The sequence below is a fragment of the Gopherus flavomarginatus genome, chromosome 6, assembly GCF_025201925.1.
Source record: "Gopherus flavomarginatus isolate rGopFla2 chromosome 6, rGopFla2.mat.asm, whole genome shotgun sequence".
In the NCBI taxonomy this organism is placed as follows: Eukaryota; Metazoa; Chordata; order Testudines; family Testudinidae; genus Gopherus; species Gopherus flavomarginatus.
The window spans coordinates 121,156,627-121,180,568 of NC_066622.1; the positions used below are offsets into that span (position 1 = coordinate 121,156,627).

The following is a 23,942-nucleotide window of genomic DNA, read 5'->3' on the forward strand; positions in this document are numbered from 1 at the left end:
CTTTTGCACTTGTATCTAATTAAGGGTAGAAATTCATGGATGAAATTAATTGCAGGAGTAAATGACAGTAGTTGGATAAGTACATCCTGATCTGAATACGTATCAGGAGACATCTGAGATGAATCATTTTTTCTTGCAATCAACTCTGCTCATGATTCTGCAGTTATTTGTAGGTGCAAAATGGAGGTTGGTGGGTCAGTGTTATATATCAGGTCCCAGACTAACCCAAGCTGCCCTGAACAGAGGGTGAGGAACAGTTATGGAAACTATAATGCTGATCCTGCAAAGAGATGCACATCATAACCTCACAGAGTCCCACTGACCAGTGGAAGTTCATATTTACATAGGATGTGGTGGACTGGGACCTATACAAATATGTGCGTAACAACATCTAGAATACCTGTACCTACCACTATCAGTGGAAACTATAATAAAGCATCTTCAAATTACTACAGTGAATACCCCCTAAAAACCACTGCTAATGTGAAAGTTTTTACATATTGCTCTTCTCGTCTGCTATTCTTAGCCTTTTTTTTTTTGGCCTGTGCATGCTTTCTCACGGTCTTGTGATCTAAGTCTCCCTACTGCTTCTTGGTCTTTGACTCCTGTTGTTGCACCAGGGTTTGGTTGCAAAGTCTGGCCACATTCGATCTTCCTGAGATCCGGAACTTTTTTTTTTTATTAGAACCTGACAGCCCTTAGCGCCAGTACTATTGTATGTGCATTATTTGATGTTAAAACTACAATAAATACATCATATTCTCTCTCAAAATGTCAAATGTCAATATGCTATGCCAGATCATAGCATAAAAATCCAAATGCATAAAGAATGCTATGATGAGACAGTGATTTAAATTCAAAATTTACATTTAAATCCACTCAGAATACAGTTTCAGCATGAAATTAATCAAATAAATAGGCCTGATAAAATGTAAAATTATGCTAAAAGTAAAATATATATGTATATATTAATGTATGTGACATAACAGAGAAAACTCTTGGCTTATTAAAAACTTCAGATTTAGCACCTTGAGTCATTTTAATCATGCATTACCCACTAATTTCTACACAAACACTTCTCAGGTCAAACTAGTAAATAATGAAATCAACCACAGTTTCAGCTCATTTCCTATCTCTCACTGCAAAAATGCTGATTCCAGGCAAGAGAATACAACTCTGAGCCAAAGAGTAATTACTTTATGGTGTTCATGACTCATAGGAAAGAATGTCTCAAGAGGATCATCTTAAAAAAAAACCCTAAGCACACTGCTTTTAAACAAGAACACAAGCAAACTAAGGAAAAAGGGCCAGGTTCTGTCCTATGCTTGTGGGCCCCACAGAATCCTCCTGCCCTAGGGGGGTTCCCCACCCAGCACTGAATTGACTTAATGGCTCTATACCAGATCCCCATTGAGTTTTTGTTGCAGGAAGCAGATCAAAAGTGGCCCAGGAGATAGGAGAGGAAGGGACACGTAGCCAGAACACACTGTGCTCCAGCTAATGGCCTCTTGAGGGCCAACACAAGCCAGAGCAAGGAGAAGCCTAGTTCAGAATTCAGGAGGCCTTCCCAGACTACCTCCTATCTTGCCCTGTCTTGGACCTTTGCCTCAGTCTCTAACTGAGTGAGAGCCAGGCACCTGCTCTCCTCCCTGGTAAGGGCCCAGCTGAGCCAGGCTCAGCCTTCTTAACTCCTCCCTCCAAACTTTACACCTACTGCAGGTGCAGCGAGGAGAGACTGATTGCGCCCACAGGTTCCCCTTAACCTCTTCAGACCCAGTGTGGGGTTGGTATACATCATCAAACCCTCCCTTAGTGGACTCCCGATAGAAGTGTGTGGCAGAGAGATCTACTGGATAGGGCACAGACTGGGGAATCAGGAGATAAGTATATCTCTGTTGCTATCCATGGCTTGTGTGACCACAGCCAAATCTCCCCGTGTCACTGTTTCCCCATTTGTAAAATGGGAATAATGCTACTTGCCCTTCTATAAAGTGCTTTGAGATCGCTGCATGAAAAATGCTAATAATTATACTACATGCTGCCTGCCCTCCCTTGAAAGTCAACCTTCCTTGAGGCATAGCTGCCCCTGCTAGCCCCTAACACCAGAAGAGGTGAATCTAGATCCGTTAATGATAGTCAATCAAAACACCAATTCAGCAAACCACAATGGTAGAAATAAACAGAGTTCCAATTTAGCGTCTAGCAGCAGTGCCACTGACAGATTGATTTCAACCGGTTTAGTTATATATGTTTACAGCCTATAAGTAAGTGTAACATCAGGGTTTATTACAGTTGAGTTCTGATGACAAAGAACATAAAAGCCTGGGTACGAGGAACAAAATGTTAATGTGTGCCAGTTCATTCTTTAATAGTAACTGCAGACTATTATATATACTTCATTATGAGTAGGATGTATTTAAAGAAAATTTAGCATGCCAATTATATTCCAGTGCATGTTCATAATTATACTATTTCTTTTTTCTAAATATTATTATTTAGAATTATTACTATTGTAGCATTTATTACTTTTATAGACCCCAAATATGATTTAAGTTACATTGTAATTAATTCTGGATCTTGAGATAATTTGCCTGTACAAGACTAGTACCATGTTTGTGATACTATGCCAAGTAAACTGTATGTAGGTACTAGAATTATCATATGAGAAACAAAGTTCTATCATTTTTTGCCCCAACATTTAAAGATTAATTGAAAATATGCATTCTGCAATAGATTCTTATTTAAGGACTAATTCCAAGAGGCACAGGAAGTCATATTACCAAGTAATGTTTGTGTTCCACCATAATGTTGATTGAAAGGATTTCTTTTTACTCAGATATTCACTCTGTTACCTGCTAAAATACATTAGGATTGTTTCATGAGATGGTATTATCTGAACCCTTGGGTTTAGCTGTAGATAGGTCCAACAAAGAGTTGTTTTCAGGAGGTGGAATTCATTGAATGTAAACAACCTGCCAGGAAGAAAGGATACATGAACAACAGGTTGGTATGGATTGTTTGTATTGTCATCTAAGGAAAAGAATAATTGCCGGAGATTACTTAAAATTACAACTGAAGAGCATCAGGAATGGATTTATAGAGTAGGTTTCTAGAGCTATTTGGAAAATAACAATACACATTTAAACTGAATTTTGCCGCATAAGAATTACTGCAGATCAGTCTAATGACCTATCTGCTCCTAGTATGAGATTGTAGTCAGTGTCCAAAGCATCAAGGTAAGGCATCAGACTTAAATACTTCACTTACTGTTGGATGACATTCAACCTGGGTCCATTACAGTTAAGCCTAAAGTCATCTTTCACATTTTGTCTACCAGTGGGAGGGGGTCTCCCCTCTAGTCCCATATTGTTAGTGTGAAAGATGGTGATGGGGCCAGGCTGATTGACCGTCCATAATGACACAATGCAGAAGGGTTGCACTATTCCAGCCTATCAAACTCATACATTTCTCACAGGCTAAGAAAACAGAATTTGCCCCTACAGCTTCCTTAGCCTGCTTCCCCTCTGTAAAGCTGACTTCTTCAGGCCATATGAAAGAAAAGTGAATTTCACTCTTTGTGTGACAGTACTATATCATGGAGGTGGGCGGGAGGGAAGGGAACAGATCAAATTTCTTCCTGATCCCAGTATTCTGAGTTGTCCTTTTTATTGGAATTCTAGAATTAAATCGCCTTAGAGCACGAGTGGACACAAAATACTTAAGTTCCTGTTCAATGCACAGCTCAGTCAGACCCGCCTATTAAAATCAAATACCTATCACATTATACTATTCACAACTGTATCCTTCCAGTTATTGGGAAATTGTTACTTTCTTGAATTATTAAGACATCTTTTCCTCCATGAAAGCAATTAGTTTCTATTTTATGCATAAAGTGCCTGTGCATTAGGGAGGGCCAGGGTGTGGTGGCAGATGATTTGAGCATTAGAAGGAAAAAAGAAATAGCTGGCTTTGTGAGGCGTCATAGCGTGAGAACCACAAAATAACTTGCCTACTGGGCATAAGAGTATCAGATCTGAGAAGGAAGACTGACAACTTGGAAGAGGGTGTAGAGAATGAGCTGCAGTTGTGGTGTGTGTTAGCACCAGAGATGTAGGGAAATATAGGAGAGAGGTCTTGGAAGCTAAAGCGAGACTGGTAAGTATTGTAGGAGGAGTAAGGCTACATATTCTGTATTCCATACACAGCACTAACTATGCATCTGGAATGCAGTATTACAGAAAGGAGAGTTCCAAGATACAGGGAAAGGAGAATCTTTGATTAATCATGCCTCTCTTGAACCTAGGGACACCGAGCAGTGGAGTGATATCTTCTCATTTCACATACATAGAGCACCCAACCATCATTAGATATTCTGCAGACAGATACATGCTAGGAGATGGAAAGCTCTTTATCACATAAATCAACACTAATTTGTCCCCTGTGATGAGTAGACTATGGCATTATTTGCTTATTTTCAGTTGCAAAATCATTAGATTTTATTCCTCACTTCTCTTCATAATAGCAATTACCAGGTGGGATTTTGGTCCAGAGAAACAACACACAAGGGAAATATACCTATCTACATAAGACAGAGGAGTTCTTAGGAGCAAAGAGTTTAGCACTCCAGTCTGTTAATATTCTGAACCTTTTTGCCAATCCACACGTTGTTTTGCAATGAAACTAATATTAACCTCACCAGAAGTTTTCTGGTTTTGGCCATCATAATTTTTCTCCGACAAACACCACTACATAGCAGATATTATGTGCAACAACACAGTATTTCCAAGTCTGTAAGAATGCTTTTAAATCTGAAGGGAAGTCTTAGTTATCATCTTGAACTGCATGCTCAATAGGTATTTTCCTTTACAGGTTAGGGCAACGAAGTAATATTTATTAGAAAGGTTCACTGAGTACTTGATTCATTGTGGACAGGTATTCATTGTGGGGTGTCCATAGGGAGTAAAGAATATTTGCGTGTCCAGAAAGCAATGAACGGCACATCAGTCTGACCTGGGAGATCTGAGCACTTTCTGAAGCAGTTCTTGTGGCAGTTTCCGTAGATGGATCTGAGAGCTAAGCTGAGGAACAAGGTTCACCTCTAGCCACCTTTCACAGTCTGTTACCAGTGTTTCCTGTTTGTACTGAAGAAACACCAAAAGAGAGAATAGAAAGAAATGCATAAACCCTGGCTACCACCTTGTGGTCAAAACTGGTAGTATTCAAGCTCATACACAGAGCTAAGCAAAGGATTGGGATAAAATGCGGTTTTTCACTGACTTGTTAAATCTTCAACTATATGTCTGTATATCACCATGCATTCAATTAATGTTCTCTCACACTTTTGTTTTATTTGTTTTACCATATTGCTCATAATTATTAGGATCTGTCCTGTTTCAAATTGAGATGGAAATTGTTTTAAAAGTTCAAAAGCCAAAGAAAAAACATCCTTTTTGGAAAACATTCCATAACCCAGATCATGTTGTTCACTGGAATATTAAAATACTAATTAGCTGGTGAACTATTCAACATTAACATTTAGATCCAACAACCTAAACTAGATGTTATATTTCATATCATAATTCCCACAGATTGTTGATAGCAATGTAATGTATTATAAATGGAAATAAATACCCTATATGGTGTTACAAACAAGTCAGCACACCTGAAAGAATGTACTAATAGGAATCTAGAACCTTTAAGACAGTTTGAACTTTCTGTGGAGGTCTGAGATATAACTTGAAGCAACCTTGCTACTCAAGTGAACTTCAGTAGCATTTCTAGCTCACCTTGCAAGCAGCACAGTAATAGCTACAGACATTGGCTGAGCAAATTCCACTCTTCATAACGGACACACACCTAGCACAAAGAAAGAACTAGTTTTAAAAGTAAAATATAAAATATTACAGCATTAATAATTAGGAGAGTATGGTTTAAAACACTGACCAGGAAAAATACATTCCAGTTACTCCTGATTGGGCCACAAAGTTGGACTGTAACATTAGAGGACTTACTTAACCTTTCTGTGCCTTGGTTTAATCTTCTTACCCATCAGTTTATCATACTTTCCTATCATCCTTAACAGTAATAATTTACATGGTAAATTTAAACAGCTCTTACAAAACAAGTCCAAACTCATAATGTAAGATAGACAGGAAGTTGCACACAAGACACGATATGGACAGCTGTTCAGGGAAAGGAGAGCTAGGAGAGACTATTTGTAAAATGAAGGAAGAAAGGATTCTAGGGGAAATTGGCTTAGCGAACTGAAGCAAGAAACTGTTCCAAGCCCAGGAAGGGCTGTATGATAGAAGGCACAGGGCCAAGAATGCATTGTCATTTTGGATAGACTGGAATGAAGAGAGGGAAGACAAGAAAGGAGAAGGTTACAACAGTGAAGATTAGAGGTGAGCAAAGCATTAATAAAGGTTTTTAAGATCAGGGACAGAGAGAAGAGGAGATTTTGGTGAAACTGAAGGGGAAGGAGTGACGAGACTTAGCAAGGAACTGCACACGGGGAAAGGGAACAGTCAACGGATGTACTAGAGTTGTGATCTGAGCTACGATGACGATAGTGGAATCATCTGTTGTTACAGAGAGGACACAGAGCAGTGGGTTAAGGAGGAAAAGGGAGAAGTTATTCTGGAAAGACTGAGTTGGAGATGTAGTACATGGAATGTATGTAAAGTGCTTTAATAAGTACTCATTTTACAAAGTAGTTTTACATGCATAAGACAAAGTCTGGATCCCACTGAAATCCCTCTAAAAATTCCAGCCATGTCACCAGGATTTATACCAGGTAGAAAAATGCATTTGCAGTATAGTAATAACCTAAATTGTTCTGTTTGGCTGGGCAATCAGAGTTCATCACTGGTAGTGTGTGTATAGCTCTAAGTATGTTTTCACTGCAAGTGAAGGTTTAGCTTTAATCTAACTAGCACAGGTAATAATAGTGGACACATGGTGGCCTGGCCTTCAGCACTGGCTAGCAATTGGAGTAAAAGCTCCTTGGACATGTATCAATGCAGTTAGTACATGCTGAAGCCCATGTCACATTAGGCTGAAGCGAGCACATTTATGCCTATCCATTAATTTGCAGTGAAGACATACACACACACACACACACACACACACACACACACACACACGCTATCAGTGATGGAGTGTAATTGGTCCAACCAAACAGAACAATCAGCAATCCAAAACTAGTAGTGTGGTAGTGTCTCTGTGGATAATATACTAGTGTAAATAGCAGATTCTCTTGTAATTTGAAGTCTTTAAATAATGATTTGAGGACTCCAGTAACTGAGTCAGAGGTAATGGGTCTATTATAGGAGTGGGTGGATGAGGATCTGTGGCCTGCAGTGTGCAGGAGGTCAGACTAGATGATCATGATGGTCCCTTGTGACCTTAGAGTCTGTAAGTGAGGCATATCCATGGTAGCTTTGATCAAACATGACTTTTACTCTGGTTGCTAGCCTGTGCTAAAGCCTATGCCACGATGTGTACGCTACATTTATTACCAGTGCTAGCTACATTAAAGCGAACATATGTCTGCCTATCCATGCTACAATCATACTTTCACTTGCAGTAAAGACATACAGAGAGGGGCTGTGATTGGTCCAACCAAACACAACAATGCGAGTCCATCACTGTTAGCGTGCGTACATCTCTGAGGATACATCTTGACTGCAAGTGAAGGTGTGATTATAGCACAGGTTGGCATACCCAGCTAGCTTTAATCTAGCTATCCTGAGAAACAATAGTAATGTAGATGTGGTTGGGTCTCAGCATGTACTAGCCACTTAAGTACATACCAAGTCTAACGTAGTATGCCTATCCATGTTACAGTCACACCTTCACTTGCAGTATAGACATACCTTGTGTGCTTGCAAGCATATTTTTCTCTCAGAGGAATAACTGATTCTTCTTTTTCACTTGTAAATATTCATCTCAACATAAAAGTGCCTCCAGTATTTCTCCCAATAAGCTTTCCCTTTCTATTTCTTTAGAGAACTTATGGCAGTTGTGGTCTACATTACTAATCCCAAAAGAAAGGCTTTCAGAAAGTAGTCACCCCCTCAGCATTTATTACCAGAGTACCATTTGTGGGTCTGCCTTGTCCCCTCAAGGGACCAATCCTAAATGCTGCCGAATGCTGAAATCAGTGGGACTTTAGGATGCTCAACAATTCATAAAATTGGGCATCAGTTGAGTGACTTTGATCTAGTATTTTAAGTATTAGTGTTCATCATCTCCTTTTTGTTGTACTTTTAGAATTCTGCCCCTAGCTCAGACATCTCACGGCAAATGTTAGGGTGAATAGAGGTAGAAGAGAGGTATTAATTATCTCCTTTTGGTCAGTGAGAAATAAGTTTATCTATTCATAGCTCCTGAGGTCAAGTGCCCTTTGCCAAGAACTTCTCACTTGGCCAACTCAAGAAAAAAATATTCAATTGTAAAAACATTTTCCAGTGAACTAACAAACCAATGGATGATTCACTTCATGTCTGTTGGCAGATCAAGGGTGTTGTTTTGTGCTTCCGCAGGGTGATAACCACATATTTTTCCATCCTCTCACCCTAATGATGCTCATGCAAGAGACTAAAAATATAGCCACTGAGAAGTAAAATCAACTGTTTGTAGAAAGTGGGCTACGGGCAGCGCAAAATACCCTTATGCCAGCAGGCTCATTGGCAACGGTAAACAGCAGTTTTATAGTCTACTATACAGAAGTGCTAGTATAATTCAACTAGCATTATAAGTTGAATCTTAAGTAAAACCCTCAGGGAAACCAATAGCAAACATACATGCATGATAGCAACTAACTGTGGCCCTGTCTATTCTATGCTAGCTACAACCATGTGTAAATGCTAACATGGACTAGCATGTTTAACCTGAATAGTGTGGACAAGTATAAGAACGTTAGCCCAACTGGGCTACAGATGTATCATTCTTAGGTAGCCTAGACTACAGTTTTACAAAATGGCTTATACCATTTCAGCTACACATACAAAAAGAAAGACAAGCAAACATGGTTAATTCTTAATCTAACTATTATTGGTTGCAAAGAATACAAATTACAATAAACTGAAGATCTGAAGATTTCTCTAACTAATCGGTTACACGATTTAGGACCTGATGCAGAGTCTATTGAAATCAATAAATCTGATATCACTGGGCTTTGGATCAGGTCCTTTGAGAACATCTTCCTTTTGGGGGGTAGATACAACTTATAGAAAAGACTGAGGAGATGCAGGGGATTTTCATTTGTTATTGAAGAAACAATGGTCAAGAAGTCTCCAATGTTTGGACACAAGAATATTGGGTTCATGTTAGTCATGGACACAAAATATCAAGAGGGGAAAACACTGTTACTGTATTTTTCATGTTTTCTATTATTTTTTTTTCTGCTCATTACTGTGCAAAGTTTTGATGATTTACTGATGTGTAGCTTCATCTGTGTAGCTCTTTACTGGGGACTATTGCTAGGGAACAGTTCCAGCACAAAGTATTTCAAGGGTTCTGAACAATGAGCGTATGACTGACTGACACAGCTGTTGCTGCCTGCAAGCCTAGTCTCTCTGGTTGAGAGGTATAAATTGGTTTTTGCTGGCATAAATGTCCTGCTGTGTTATTCTTTGTATGCTGCTTCCCCTGCTATAAACAAGATGATTTTACCTTTCTGGGAGTTTTAATTTGTTGTTTTGCATACTGCTATTTTAAAAGCAATTCATAAACTCATAAGAGTGAGATAGCACAGTGCATGCCCATCAGTCTCTGCTAATCAGAATGGTTACCCTAACCCAGCATTTCTCAAAGGCGGCCACCATGGCTGCATGCTTTTCTTGTGGCGATAGCCTCCTGGTGGTGACTGCGGTGAGGGGGTGGCGGGAAGCAGTGGCCCCTCCCCTGGGGCCGCCAGTGGGGGTTGGTCCCTGCCTCTTCTGGAGCCACAAACAATGTAAGAGCAGGCGACCAGTGTGAGTTCCCCACCTTCCTGGGGGTGGTGAGGCTTGGGCTTTGGGCTAGAGCCCTGGGGTGGTGGGTGGCAGGCTCTGGCCATGTGGCAGCGGGCTTCATCTCCGAGCAGCGGGGCTTTGGGCTCTGGCCCCAGGCTCATTCCCCACATGTCACCTCTGGGCTCTGATGCCTCCTCCAGCCCCCAGCCATGCAGCAGGACCCCAGGATCCAGCCCCAGACTCACCTTCCACATCGCCCTGAGCCTTGCTACCTCTTCCAGCCCCAATCCAGTCCCACATTGCCCCTGGCCCTCCTCATCCACTGCCCCATCCAGGGGTTTAATTTGTCCCTCAGCTTGCTGGGGATGAGTAAGTCTGCTGTGAAAAGTGACATTAACTCATATACAAATATCACTTTTCACAGTAGCAGACTTACTAGCTAGCAATTTTTAAAAAAAAATCAACCAAAGAAACCAAAACATGCAAAGCACATTATTTGTGGTTTTATACTGTTTAGGTCCAGTAAAGATCAGGGACAACTGTACATTATTTTGATAACTAAGTCTGCAAAAAACTCCTACATAATTAAATTATAATGATTTGGACATGAATATGTGCATATGTATTTGTTTTTCCTGAAATTAATTAAGTATTTTAGGAAAAATTGTCAGAGCAGCCACCAGCAAGAGTTGGTGGCTGCACTCTGAGGCCACCAGAAAACATGTTATGAGAACCCCTGCTAGCACATTTCTGATTCTACTGACATGTGCCAATTCCAGTTACAGCAAGAGGATTTATTTGCTGTATTTTATTGTTAAGCCACTACACAGCCAAAGTTCTTCCTGGGAACTAGGTCATTCCAATATAGCTTGTGTGGTTGAAATCAATTTTCATTTGGTCCTTTCCTGTAGCACTGATTATCTTCTATTAGGGTTGCTGCCTCAGCATCAAGTACCAGCATTAACTGTTATGGTTTGCAACATGGCATAGCGTCAGTGACTGGCCAATCAAACACATTATTAATTCCTCTCGATGCTTTCTGATGTACTCTGTCCTGCCATATAAAAAGGACTGTGTCCACCTCATTTTGCACTTTAAAATGATGAAACATGTTCAGCACGTTAGAGAAATTCAGTTTTCCAAGTGATGGCATCTACATTTTTACTGCCATATTTTCATTCAGGTTACAGGAAAGACGCCAGACTCAGGTTTCCTTAGCAAGACCTTTGCCAGATAATATAAGGAAGTACTAGCAGGACAACTAGCCCACTCAGCACACATTATACATAATACCTTAAGTCCCTACACACTGAGAAGAGTCTAGGACTTGACCCTCTAGTGGAGCAAAGAGTTATATCAGAAATAAAGCTCACAGGTTTTTAAATGCAAGGTACAGGTGAATAAACTGATTATGAGAGAACTAAAGCAATATGGTAGAATAGGAGCACTAAATATATTTGGAGGACTTTTCTTTCTTTATCAAAGTGCAAAAGGGAAGATAGCTGAGCTGAGTGTGCTGAACTCCCTCAGAGACTCTGGTGCTTCTTGGAGTTTTCAGGAGGAAGAGGATACAGAACTCAATGTGACATCTAATGAGATGCTGTGAACTACCTGCCCTGACAAAGGGGTACCAGCCACTGTATGCAGAAGAGTTCTCAATAGCTATAGGATCAGCTATTCTACACTTAATCTATCACAGCTATCCATGTACTAATACAGCCATGTCAGAAAGCAGTGGTCATTTATTTTCTCTTTATAAAATTACCAGTATTTAGGGTTAGCCAGGCATTCCTCTTCTGCTCTGAAGATTCAGCCACTTTCTGATGCAGATTTGTGTACACTTGTGTACGTTAACAGGCTGGTAGCAAGGCTGCTAGGAGAATGTATATTGTAGGTGTTGTGTTACAAATAACCCATGTGCTACAGGCAGCAGATGCAGTGATCTATAAATCACAATCACTTAGGGCAACTATGCCTAGAACCCTAATCCTTCAGTTCCAAAAGCACAGGCCTCTTCCACTTGACATAAAGAAAAAAAAATCACACAGCATCACACAACCAGCATCTTACAGTGGCACGAAGTTTACTTACTTCTGGAAGAGACTAGGGAACTGCAGCACTGATGCAGCTGCCAGGACTCCCAAAACATCACCCTCTTCCACCTCTGGTTCAGTACTGTATAAATTCTTGAGTGCTATAGCAAAGGCTTCACAATGCAATATACAAAGAAACAAACAAAAAAACCTTCAGCATTAGGTTGTGATTTCCCTTAAAATAGGTCGGCTGCAGCACAAAGTAGATGGAGCATCTCCTGTACAGCATTGATAGTGAATTACTATCTGAGACCACATGGTGGGGACAAGTCCTAGTGTAGACAAAGCCTTGCTGTTAGCTTCATGCTCAGTTCAGTTAATGCTCAGAGACTAACCCTGGGCTTGCAACCACAACCTAAGAATCTGGCAGTGCCCAGAAGACCCCTCTGAATGGTGAAAAGTCTCAGAAACACCAGGGAAAAGTCCCAGAAACACCAGTGTCAAGACCATTAGAGGAAGATACTGAAAAAAAGTCCTTTGAATTTTTCAGCAAATAAATGTCATAACCCGGCTGCCCTTCCTGAGAGGGATGTTTTGCGTGGTTTCCTCAAATAACTGCAAATAAGTGAGATCTAGGCTATAAAATAAGAATAGGCTGCTCTGTGATAAAATTAACTCCTGTGCATTGGGCTAGTACAAACCTATGTCCTGCCCCTGCTTAAATGGGATTTAAGTGGTGGATTGTCCTTATGCTGGCCCTCTGCACAGGGGTGAGTTTGACTGCTAGCACATAAAATGCCACTCTCACTCCATGGCTCAACAAGGAGCATGTCTGATCTGATGGCAGGGGATAGACAAGCCCTGGGGTCCTGAGAGGAGGAGAAGGGGCTTTATCAGAGTCCCCCACCGCCCCACAACCAGAATGCACACGGAGATTGTGCCTAGGCAGGGAGTGGAGCAAGGGAAGCACAGAGATTTCTCCACCTCTCCCAGTCACATATTAGCTAGATGGAGGGTGGGAAGTGAAGAGTTGGTTATCTCTCCTAGCCTACATTTTTTTTTGCTCTATATGAAGTCCACAAGCCATATAGCAGCAATTCTACTATGGTTGCTGCCCTGTCCTCTCTGCTCTATAATGGAGGTGTAATTTGACAGGGCCACCCAGAGGATTCCAGGGGCGTGGGGCCATCAGCGGCAGGCGGCTCCGGTGGACCTCCCGCAGGCGCGCCTGCGGAGGGTCCACTGGGCCCGCGGCTCCGGTGGAGCATCTGCAGGCGTGCCTGCGGGAGGTCCACCGGAGCCAAGGGACCGGCAAGCGACAGGGCGCCCCCTGCGCGGCGAAATGTCTAGAGCTGGCCCTGTTTGGCGGCGGGGGGGCCCCCGCCGCGGGTCTTCGGGGCACTTTGGCAGTGGGTCCCGAAGACCGGGTTGCACTTCAGCGGCAGGTCCCGCTTCGGCGGTAATTCACTGGTGGGGGGTCCTTCCACCCTGGAGCGGAAGGACCCCCCCGCCGGCAAAGACCAGGAGCAGAAGAAGCTCCAGGGCCTGGCCCCGCAAAAGTTTTCCCCCCTGCAAGAGAAAAACTTGTGGGGGCCCCTGCGGAGCCCGGGGCCTGGGGCAAATTTCCCCTCTTGCCCCCCCCTCTGGGCGGCCCTGTAATTTGAACTGCATTTCCAAGATGCAGGCTGACTGATCACCAGGTTTAGGATTGGGCAGGAGTTTTCCCTTCATGGTATGATGGGCAAAGGTGCAGATGAGGTTTTTTTGCCTTCCTTGCAGCTTCCCAGAGGCCTAGTTTTAGTTTAATAAGGGGTAAGGACTGGAATTTAGGAGTTGTGTATGTATTAGTGGAGTTCGTAGTTGTGTTGCAACTTGTGGCCAGTGCACAGTGTAAGTAAGAGGCTGAAAGGGGCCAGTTCCCAGAGGTAAACAGGAGTGAAGGAGCCAGGATATGGTTGGTAAACACTATTCACCTCAAGGCAGAATGGGTGACCATACGTCTTCTTATACTGAGGTCCCTTCATGTGCATCCTCATTCCCGCTCATGGGAGGAGGGGTGAGAGGATCTGAGGTGGGCATAATCCCAGCAGTTAGTCTGAAGGGGACCAATCTTGAATTTTGGTTAATTGAAATTAGGCCTTTTAACACTCTACTGGACCCAAGTAACTGCCTGGCACGTGCGGGAAGGAGGTTAGCCCATCCCTGTTCCCTGCTACCCCATTAAAGTTAAAATTGAAAAAGGTGTTTTCTGCCAGTTTAAGTTCTATCCTTGTGTCTGTGTTCCATTCTCATATGTGTCCTCATCAATGGGCCAAATGTCAGCATCAGAAATCTTCCTAATAACAAACATTATAACAAATGCTTCTTTATATTGACATTTCTGAAGTGTCCGAATAAGAAATCTGTCTAGGTTTTATTTCTGTCCCTCATAGAGCACAAAGACTTAATTTGATGTAGGAACGTCATGGATGCAGTGAAATATCCAGTTTGCATTTGTGATGATAGTCACTATCTAAAAGACAATTTGCCATCTCTACATTACCAATTCTAGTGACTTCTGGGTCCTGAACATCCAATGAAATGGTGATCTTTTTCATTTTTGACTTCTCTTTGCTGAGTGCCTTAGTTTTCTGAGCAGCCGGGTTGGACTGTTTATTGTGTTTACCTTCTGCCAAGAAACAAGTTTGTATATACATGAAGATTTCATATGGGACTTGCGGTATTGTATTCACAGTACACATTCCAGAATACTTTGCTACACAACTCACTTTGGCAGCCAATAAATATTTCATGCTTCAGTGTAATACACAAAGAATGAGACATTTCCTCCCCAGTAGAACTGGCACCCTTCTTTGGCAATCTCAACAGAGAAGCCAACAGAACATGGAAACTGAGCTGTCCTCCTGGCAGTCAGGTTAAGGAGATAGTGGCCATAAGCTGCACAATGTTTCCATTGACTTCAGTGGACTATGGGTTAGGTCCCATGTTCTTATTGCCATGATAGGAAAATCTATCATGAGTCTGTGTCCACTCATTTTCCTCCTGTAGAGGAATTTACCCAAAAGTCCAACCCCTAAGGAGCACTCAGAAATCAGGACAGATCCATGTAACAAACTGTATTGACTGATAACTGGGCATTCTCCTTGAAAGAACCAAACCTTAATTATAGGAGATTAAAACCAACTTGATTTCCTATTAATCTTCTCCTCTCAGAGACAACACCACAAGACTTCTCAATTTTTTTCATTAGGCACTACTAAGAATACCTTTTTTGCTTTTGTGCTGGCTTTTCAAATCATTTACGTTCATTGGCTCCACTGCAGAAATTAAAAGTTGTGACAGTGTCTTGGATTTAAATAAATAGATACGATGAAGCTCCCATAAGAAGCCCAGGCACTCCAAGGCCACATCTAAAGAGACAGAATAGTTGGGTAATTATAACACTTGTGTTACAATTCAGATTCTGATCCCAGTTATACCAGTGAGAACGTTTTGTAATTCCATGGAGAATTTTTTATTCAGATCATTATTTCTGTGACCGTATTCATCTGAAATGACCTCACCTGGTTCCATATCTTCTGTCATCTTCTGCGTGTGGGAAAAGATAACTTCATTTGTGTAGGCTTGATTGGAGTGTACCCTCAAAGAAGAGAAGTTGAGGCAAAGCCAACATTAAATACATTTATACTTATTCCTCCTTTTAATTTTTTTTTTTTGGCTAGAATAAAAAGATGTAAGAAACATTTGTTACCTCTCCAACTCATTGCCCTGAGATAGTGGCAATAAACATGAAGAATGGCCTTGTGTTTCAAATTCTACATTCGATGTCTGAATCTTTGGTTCATCAGACAGGGACACAGGTGTGTCAGCTGAAGAATTAAGGAAAGCACATTTCCTTATTATGGGACTTGCGGTATTGTATTCACAGTACACATTCCAGAATACTTTGCTACATAACTCACTTTGGCAGCCAATAAATATTTCATGCTTCAATGTAATACACAAAGAATGAGACATTTCCTCCCCAGCAGAACTGGCACCCTTCTTTGGCAATGTATGTTGGTTAGGACAATCCTAGGCAATGTCAGTTTAGCAAAACAAGACTTTTTTTCCACTCTGGAAAAATAGTTGGATTGATCATGTTGTCACTTAAGAACTCAAAGGGTTGAGTTCTTGATTCACAGTTACAGGCTCTTTACAATTTTCACATCATTCACAGAGGAAAATAATACTTTACTATATTGTCAGAATTCAAATACAGCGTGATGAGGGCTACTACGTGCTGTGGTAATACAAATAATAAAATACAGAAAAATAAAGAGCACCTATCTGCAGTAAAGCAAGAAAAGACTGACAGAGGGAATTCTTGGGGTGAGGATGGCTAAGGTAGGAGTATGGGTTGTTGAGTTCAATTCCCAGTTCTGCTATACACGTCTTTGGCTGATCTTAGGCAAATCACTTAGGCCTTGATTCAGCAAAGCATTTAAACCCCATCTTAATTTTAAACCCAGGATTAAAGCCTATTGACTTCAGTGGGATTTAAAAATGTATCTAAAGTGAAGGACATGCTTAAAGTGCATTGTTAAATAGGACTTTGCATTGCCTAAGAGCTTTGCCAAACCGGAGTGCAAATCTGTCCTTGCCTCAGTTTCCCCATAATGAAATGGGAATAATGATCTAATTAACTGGTCATAGAGCACAATTGTAAAACTGAAAAAAAAACAACCCATCAAAAATCTTATGTTTTTCAGTAGAAATTCAAACTTTTTGAAATTTCCCAACCAGCTCTAGTAGGTATACAGTTGCCCTCTGCTGGATAGAATCAGAACTGCTAATAACCCTAACAGCTGTCAGAGTTTTTCTTATCTCAGAAGCGTTGAAGCCTGTGATTTTGGGGCAGGAAGATGAGAGTTCTATTCCTGTTTCCACTGTATAGTTCCAATTAGTGATACTGTGATGGAGAGTTGTAACTGTGGAGTTTTAGGCAGCTGCAGCTTTGCCACCATTCTTGCCCAACCTCAGAGGTGTATTGTGTGGCTAAGTTCATTGCTATGTAAAGCATTGTAAAATACAAAGTACTATTTACCACTGTATTTTTAGATAAGTAAATCCTCTCTGCGTTGAACAACTTATAGCTGAAAACCCATGTCTCTGGTGCGAATTGTACCTGTAGTTTTAGTTTTGCCAGGGATTAGGCCTTTTTGTGGACCTACAGGTTAATAGTGGCTTAACCTAAATGCATTGATAATCTTTTAGGAAAGGACCCTTAAAAGACTTGTTCAAACGCATGGCAATGTGATGAAAGACAGCTGTGACAAGGGTTGGGATAGTGGTTCAGATACCAACACAGATCTCCATCCTCACAAAAAAAAATTTTTCACCCAGAACTGGAACCTCTATGAGTTTCTGAGGTGCTCAACCAACGCACCACCCAAAGCTCCCTCTTGACTGGGGGTCACTTCCTTGTTCTGCAGCAGCAAAAACCAGAAATGCTTTGCCAGGCTCTTTTGCTGCTGTTGAGTATGTGAATGCTCCCAAAGGCTGTTGTTAGATCTGTCTACCATCTCATGTGTTTGCTCCTAAATATTTTAATGTTTAAAGGGATGGCAGCAGCATCTCTGTGTCCTATTGCCAATGCCACAGATTCAAAAATGAAGTCCGATCCAAAAAGAACGACTGGCTTTTTTTTTATTTTAAGAAAGATTAAAAAAATAAATAAATTGGGGGGTGGGTCTTTGATTTCTGTTTTTTGAGTTTTTACAGTACACTAGGTCACATTTCCAAGCTCTTCCTTGCAACCACAAGAGTTAGAAACTTATTTTTTTTAATGAAAGCTGAGACTCTCATGTACAGTAACTCCTCACTTAACAGTGTAGTTATGTTCCTGAAAAATGTGACTTTAAGCAAAATGATGTTAAGCATAAGAACATAAGAACGGCCATACCGGGTCAGACCAGTATTGTCTACTGACAGTGGCCAATGCCAGGTGCCCCAGACGGAGTGAAGCTAACAGGCAATGATCAAGTGATCTCTCTCCTGCCATCCATCTCCAGCCTCTGATGAACAGAGGCTAGGGACACCATTCTTTACCCTTCCTGGCTAATAGCCATTTATGGACTTAGCCACCATGAATTTATCCAGTTCCCTTTTAAACAATGTTATAGTCCCAGCCTTCACAACCTCCTCAGATAAGGAGTTCCACAAGTTGACTGTGCGCTGCGTGAAGAACTTCCTTTTATTTGTTTTAAACCTGCTACCTATTAATTTCATTTGGTGACCCCTAGTTCTTGTATTATGGGAATAAGTAAATAACTTTTCCTTATCCACTTTCTCAACATCACTCATGATTTTATATATCTCTATCATATCCCCCCTTAGTCTCCTCTTTTCCAAGCTGAAGAGGCCTAGCCTCTTTAATCTTTCCTCATATGGGACCCTCTCCAAACCCCTAATCATTTTAGTTGCCCTTTTCTGAACCTTTTCTGAACCTTTTCTAGTTTGAGGTGAGGAGACCACATCTGTACACAGTATTCGAGATGTGGGCGTACCATGGATTTATATAAGGGCAATAATATATTCTCAGTCTTATTCTCTATCCCCTTTTTAATGATTCCTAACATCGTTTGCTTTTTTGACCGCCTCTGCACACTGCGTGGACATCTTCAGAGAACTATCCACGATGACGCCAAGATCTTTTTCCTGACTCGTTGTAGCTAAATTAGCCCCCATCATACTGTATGTATAGTTGGGGTTATTTTTTCCAATGTGCATTACTTTACATTTATCCACATTAAATTTCATTTGCCATTTTGTTGCCCAATCACTTAGTTTTGTGAGATCTTTTTGAAGTTCTTCACAATCTGCTTTGGTCTTAACTATCTTGAGTAGTTTAGTATCATCTGCAAACTTTGCCAGCTCACTGTTTACCCCTTTCTCCAGAACATTTATGAATAAATTGAATAGAATTGGTCCTAGTACTGACCCTTGGGGAACACCACTAGTTATCCCTCTCCATTCTGAGAATTTACCATTAATTCCTACCCTTTGTTCCCTGTCTTTTAGCCAGTTCTCAAGCCATGAAGGGACCTTTCCTTTTATCCCATGACAGCTTAATTTACGTAAGAGCCTTTGGTGAGGGACCTTGTCAAAGGCTTTCCGGAAATCTAAGTACACTATGTCCACTGGGTCCCCCTTGTCCACATGTTTGTTGACCCCTTCAAAGAACTCTAAGAGATTAGTAAGACACGATTTCCCTTTACAGAAACTATGTTGATTATTGCTCAACAGTTTATGTTTATGTTTTTCTATGTGTCTGACAATTTTATTCTTAACTATTGTTTCGACTAATTTGCCCGGTACTGATGTTAGACTTACCGGTCTGTAATTGCTGGGATCACTTCTAGAGCCCTTTTTAAATATTGGCATTACATTAGCTAACTTCCAGTCATTGGGTACCGAAGCCAATTTAAAGGACAGGTTACAAACCTTAGTTAATAGTTCCGCAACTTCAAGCGAATCCAATTTCCCCATAAGAATTAATGTAAATGGGGAGGGGTAGGTTCAAGGGAAATTTTTTTCACAAACAACAGACTATATTATATATATGTATACACAGTAAACGTTTTAAACAAACAGTTTAATACTGTACACAACAATGATGACTGTGAAGCTAGGTTGGGGTGGTGGAGTCAGAGGGTGGAAGAGGGAGGGATATTTCCCAGGGAATGCCTTACTGCTAAATGATGAACTAGCACTCTGCTGAGCCCTCAAGGGTTAACACACTGTTGTTAATGTAGCCTCACACTCTACAAGGCAGCACAAATGGAGGGAGGGGAGACAGTATGGCGGGGGAACAGAGACACACCCTGTGTGTGTGTGTGAGAGAGAGCTGTTCATTGCCCTTTTAAGTACTCTGACCCCCACATTGCCTTTTTAAGTAGATCAGGAAGTTGAGAGAGCAGCTGCCTGCAAGCTCCATTTGTCCTGAGCCCCACCTGCTCTATAGATATGGGGTGAGCAGATGGCAGCAGTGGGGAGGAGGACACACTGATATTAGTTGCTCTTTCCCCTCCCCCGCACCGCCCAGCAATCAGGAGGCTCCGGCAAGCAGCTCCAAGGCAGAGAACCAGAGCAGCACAAAGCAGTGGGGGGAGGGACAGCTGTACTGCCTAGCAATTGATAGCCTGCTGGGTGGCTGCCACGCAGGGAACAGAATGGGAGCGTAAGCAAGCCATCTGCCTCCGGAAGAACAGCCCTACAGAAACTGGGGAGGGAAATGTGCACCAGCTGGTATGTCAAAGACTTTATGCCAATTGCTCAGCTCTAGCAATAAGTTTACTGGCCAATCCTGAACATCCAAAGAAGGAGAAGGGATCTATTGGCTGGTTCCAAACATCTAGCAGGGGAAGTAACAGCCATCTATTCATCCCTACAATAACAGACTAGATCTGAAGGTGGTGGTTAATCAGATGGATTTTCCCTAAGTAGCAAGGGGCATCCAGTTGCCGTGGGTTTCAGATGGGGGTGGGGGCAGCTCTAAGTTTAAATCCAAACTTACCCAAAGTTCAGGAGTGTTTGGAGAGGAGATTTTCTTGTGGGTGCATTTCTACTTAAAATGTATGAAAAATAGCAAATCATGCTTTCTGCTATCTCCCTACCTGTCATTATCTTCTTCAGGGTCTCGTTGAGGCAGACTCTGAAAGCCTTATTGGCTTGCGCAGTTCCTAAGAGATCACAGCTTAGGCCATAAGGGAACTGCCAGCGATTGGTGAAACCAGCTTGTATGCGGAAGTAACGTTGTCTCAATGGAAATGGAGCCTTAAACAAACATATTGATAAATCTTTGTAATATGTGTTTCTCAGGGTCTGTCTGGGTTTCTACACCAAGAGTGTTCTTGGAGCACAGAAGTGAGCACTCTATCAAGTCAAATCTACAATGTGTACACCAGTCATCACTTCTCAGAATGGAGATGGGTGAAAACCAGAATTACGTAGCAACTCCTCTTCCCTGACCTAGAGGTTTGGGAGATCTGATCAGACAGGACCCATCAGATAGCCTTGGTTTTACTAAGCCAATACCCATCTGAAAAAGTTATGCAAAATAGAAAGCACTCCAGGTATTGCCCACCTTACTTAGAGTCTTTTTCTGCTTCTAAACTCAGTACTTATCCCAATCAAAATTCCACTACAGGCATTGACATTCATTTGGCTTCATATCAAAATCATGAAAAAATGCATATTTAATTTAGTTACTGTGTGAAACAATAAATTGGCCATGGGTCACTGGTAATGGATGTGAACTTTCTGATACACTTAGGCTGAATTCTAAGTTTATAACAAAACCTGAAACTAGAGGCCTTTTCAATGTCATAACAGAAATTTAGCATTGCTCCAGTTACTTCCACACGTACATATTTGCACCCTTCTACTATCCTGCTTTCTCAGAGGTAAACAGGAATTTTATACATGTATCAGAGAAAGAGCAAAATATTGGCGAGAAGCGTTGATTGGGTCTGAAAAGAAAATTTTGCCCTTAGTACAAATATATATGCTTATATGAGAATTATTCCAAGATTTTCTCTAAGATGGCTGTGCCTTTTTCAGTGTTTGATTTATGCTGTTTAGAGGTTTATTTATTTAATTATTAGTGATCATAATGAAATAATTTGGTAGGCTAGTAAATTATTTTGTACATCACTGGATGGAAGGTTGGATTTGTGGGCACTTTAGGGAGCACTGGGGCCACAAGCGGGCAGTGGAGTGACAGGTGGGTTGCAGCTGGGCTTCAGGGACAAAGCTGTCTGTCTTTGATGGTATGGGAGGAGGAACATGTTATGGGGGATACTTACATCCATCTAATGTACTGATTATTCCTTTAGGGAAGAATGATCTTTCTTGAGGCTTGCACCGGGGTGAATTTGAGAGTCAGGGTTTAAGAGGAATGTCGGTTGGATGTGGGCCAGTGGTGTCAGACATAAAGGGTGTTTGGCTTGAAATGCTTGCAAGGCAGCTAGGACAGGGAGCTGCCAAGTCTGCTTATGTGGATCAAGGCTGGAGAAGTGAACCAGGACATTGCTACAGTCTTTCTTACTGGACACAGGTGATGCCATCATTGCATGCAGGAAAATCAGGTACAATGGTCTTGAGCACTACAGGGAAACTGGGCATATTTATCAAACACTGGGGCCGATTTGTGGTTAGGAGAACTTAGAGATTGGATTGATGGAAGGCAGATACCAGGCACTGGGTTGAGGAATACACCAAGCTAATTGCTGGCATTCCAATGACTGTGCAGGTGAGATGCTCAAGGGTGTTCCCAGAGACAAGCATGGATGAGAAACCCTGGAGATGACTGGTGGACTCTGTTAGCCTGGAGAAAGAAAGAGAGCCCTTAAATTTTCATAGACTGGGGTGCTGTCATTCCTCCTCACAGAGAGGATCCAAAGGTGGGATGAATTGTAGGGGTTGGGTAGAATATATATTTAGAAAGAGGCCATTTAAAAGGCGATAGGGTAGTTTAGATCTCCCTATTAAAATTAAAGCATAATAATATGGTGGTTTTCTGCATTAAAACCCACCCCTGCACCATTTCTGCATCTGCAGATCAGTGGCACTTTGAATCTCATCATTAACTTCACAACCCAAAAAAGCAGGAGTGACATTTGCAATCTCTGCCACCTAATTATCCTGCATCACAATGGATTCGCCTTTAAGAACTGAATTCAATTACTACAGTTCTAGGGTGTCTACTAGTTGTTTTCAGGAGTATGTGTAACTCCCTTTAGCATTACTGGTAGTTATCCTCATATATATGCTATCAATGAGAGAATAGATCACAGTCTTCAGTGCTTATAGCTACTAAAATCAATAATTGTCATATGTTTGGGAGTGACAATTTAGAAATTCTTATGCTATTTAGAACTTTTAATTCTAATAAGACACAGACATGAATCTGAAGATATTATACCTACCTTGGGTATTTTCTTTTCACTTGGGGAAAGTCCTCCCAGGGCTGCAAAAGGGGCTGACAGCAAATAGCTGAGGTAAAGGAACATGGTTAAAATGTCAAGAAAATGCATTCTCTGCAAAGGTTCTGCTCATGTCAGTAAAGCATGAGACCAAAACTACATTTTAAAAATTCATGAAGTTCCTCCCATTCTCTCTGCTAGAAAAGGATCAGATTCTACCCTTTGATTTGGGTGCACAATTCCCAGTGAAGTTAATGGGAAATGCATGCCATTTTCTGAAGACAGAATTTGACCATTTTGCATTTAAAATCAATGGGCCCCCTAGGGTGTCCAGCACCTTCAAAAGTCAGATTGTAGAGGTATCAAATTGAGGCACAACGAATTAGTGAGCACATCTGAAAATTAGGCCTTAACTTTGTGCCTGGGTTTCCACATCTATACAATGGGGATATTTTCCTCTCATGGAGTTTTTTTAAGGCTAAATTCAATAATGGCTGCAGAGCGCAAGGAGCACCGTGGGTAGGAGGACAATGCAAGTATGAGGCACCAGAAGGAAGTTTTCCTGCAGCATTCATGGATCAGTTGCATAGTGTTACAGGAATAATTTTTAAAAACAAAAGTCAATTCTGTGAGATGGGACTTGGTCTCTATTATTAGACAAGGAATCATCATTCAGCAGGAAATCTCACTGTTCCTTTCAAATATATCTGAAAACATGAACTCAGACTTACCAATCTGCTGGTTTAGGATCTAATGAAGGAACCTTGGGAACAAAAGTAGTCAGCTGTGCCAACTCGAGTGATTTCCGAATGGAGACTAAACCAGCAGTAGTCTTTAAGTTAGCCATGATGAATGCTGTTAATAATGGTAAACTTTCTTATGTATTGCTGGGGCACAGCTGGGGCGGGGAGGGGACTAGCTGCAGAAGGCTCACAGCCCGCTTCCCCTGTCATCCACTGCCTTGGATTTCTTCTAGACAAGCT

The 23,942-nt window shown here is 41.5% G+C and overlaps 1 protein-coding gene across 1 annotated transcript in view; it reads right to left on the minus strand.

Annotated features, from left to right (window-relative positions):
* BTBD16 (BTB domain containing 16) overlaps positions 1-23,806 on the minus strand; it is a 42,603-nt gene extending 18,797 nt beyond the window's left edge. Inside the window, exons 1-11 of the mRNA XM_050960768.1 lie at positions 23,691-23,806; positions 22,963-23,029; positions 20,650-20,809; positions 15,744-15,861; positions 15,556-15,632; positions 15,259-15,402; positions 14,535-14,660; positions 12,051-12,165; positions 5,787-5,856; positions 5,011-5,141; positions 2,853-2,972 (exon numbers count right to left, since the gene is read on the minus strand). Coding sequence (XP_050816725.1) covers positions 2,853-2,972; positions 5,011-5,141; positions 5,787-5,856; positions 12,051-12,165; positions 14,535-14,660; positions 15,259-15,402; positions 15,556-15,632; positions 15,744-15,861; positions 20,650-20,809; positions 22,963-23,029; positions 23,691-23,806 — 1,244 coding nt within the window. The remainder of the gene's footprint in view (positions 1-2,852; positions 2,973-5,010; positions 5,142-5,786; positions 5,857-12,050; positions 12,166-14,534; positions 14,661-15,258; positions 15,403-15,555; positions 15,633-15,743; positions 15,862-20,649; positions 20,810-22,962; positions 23,030-23,690) is intronic.
* Positions 23,807-23,942: the final 136 nt, after the last annotated feature.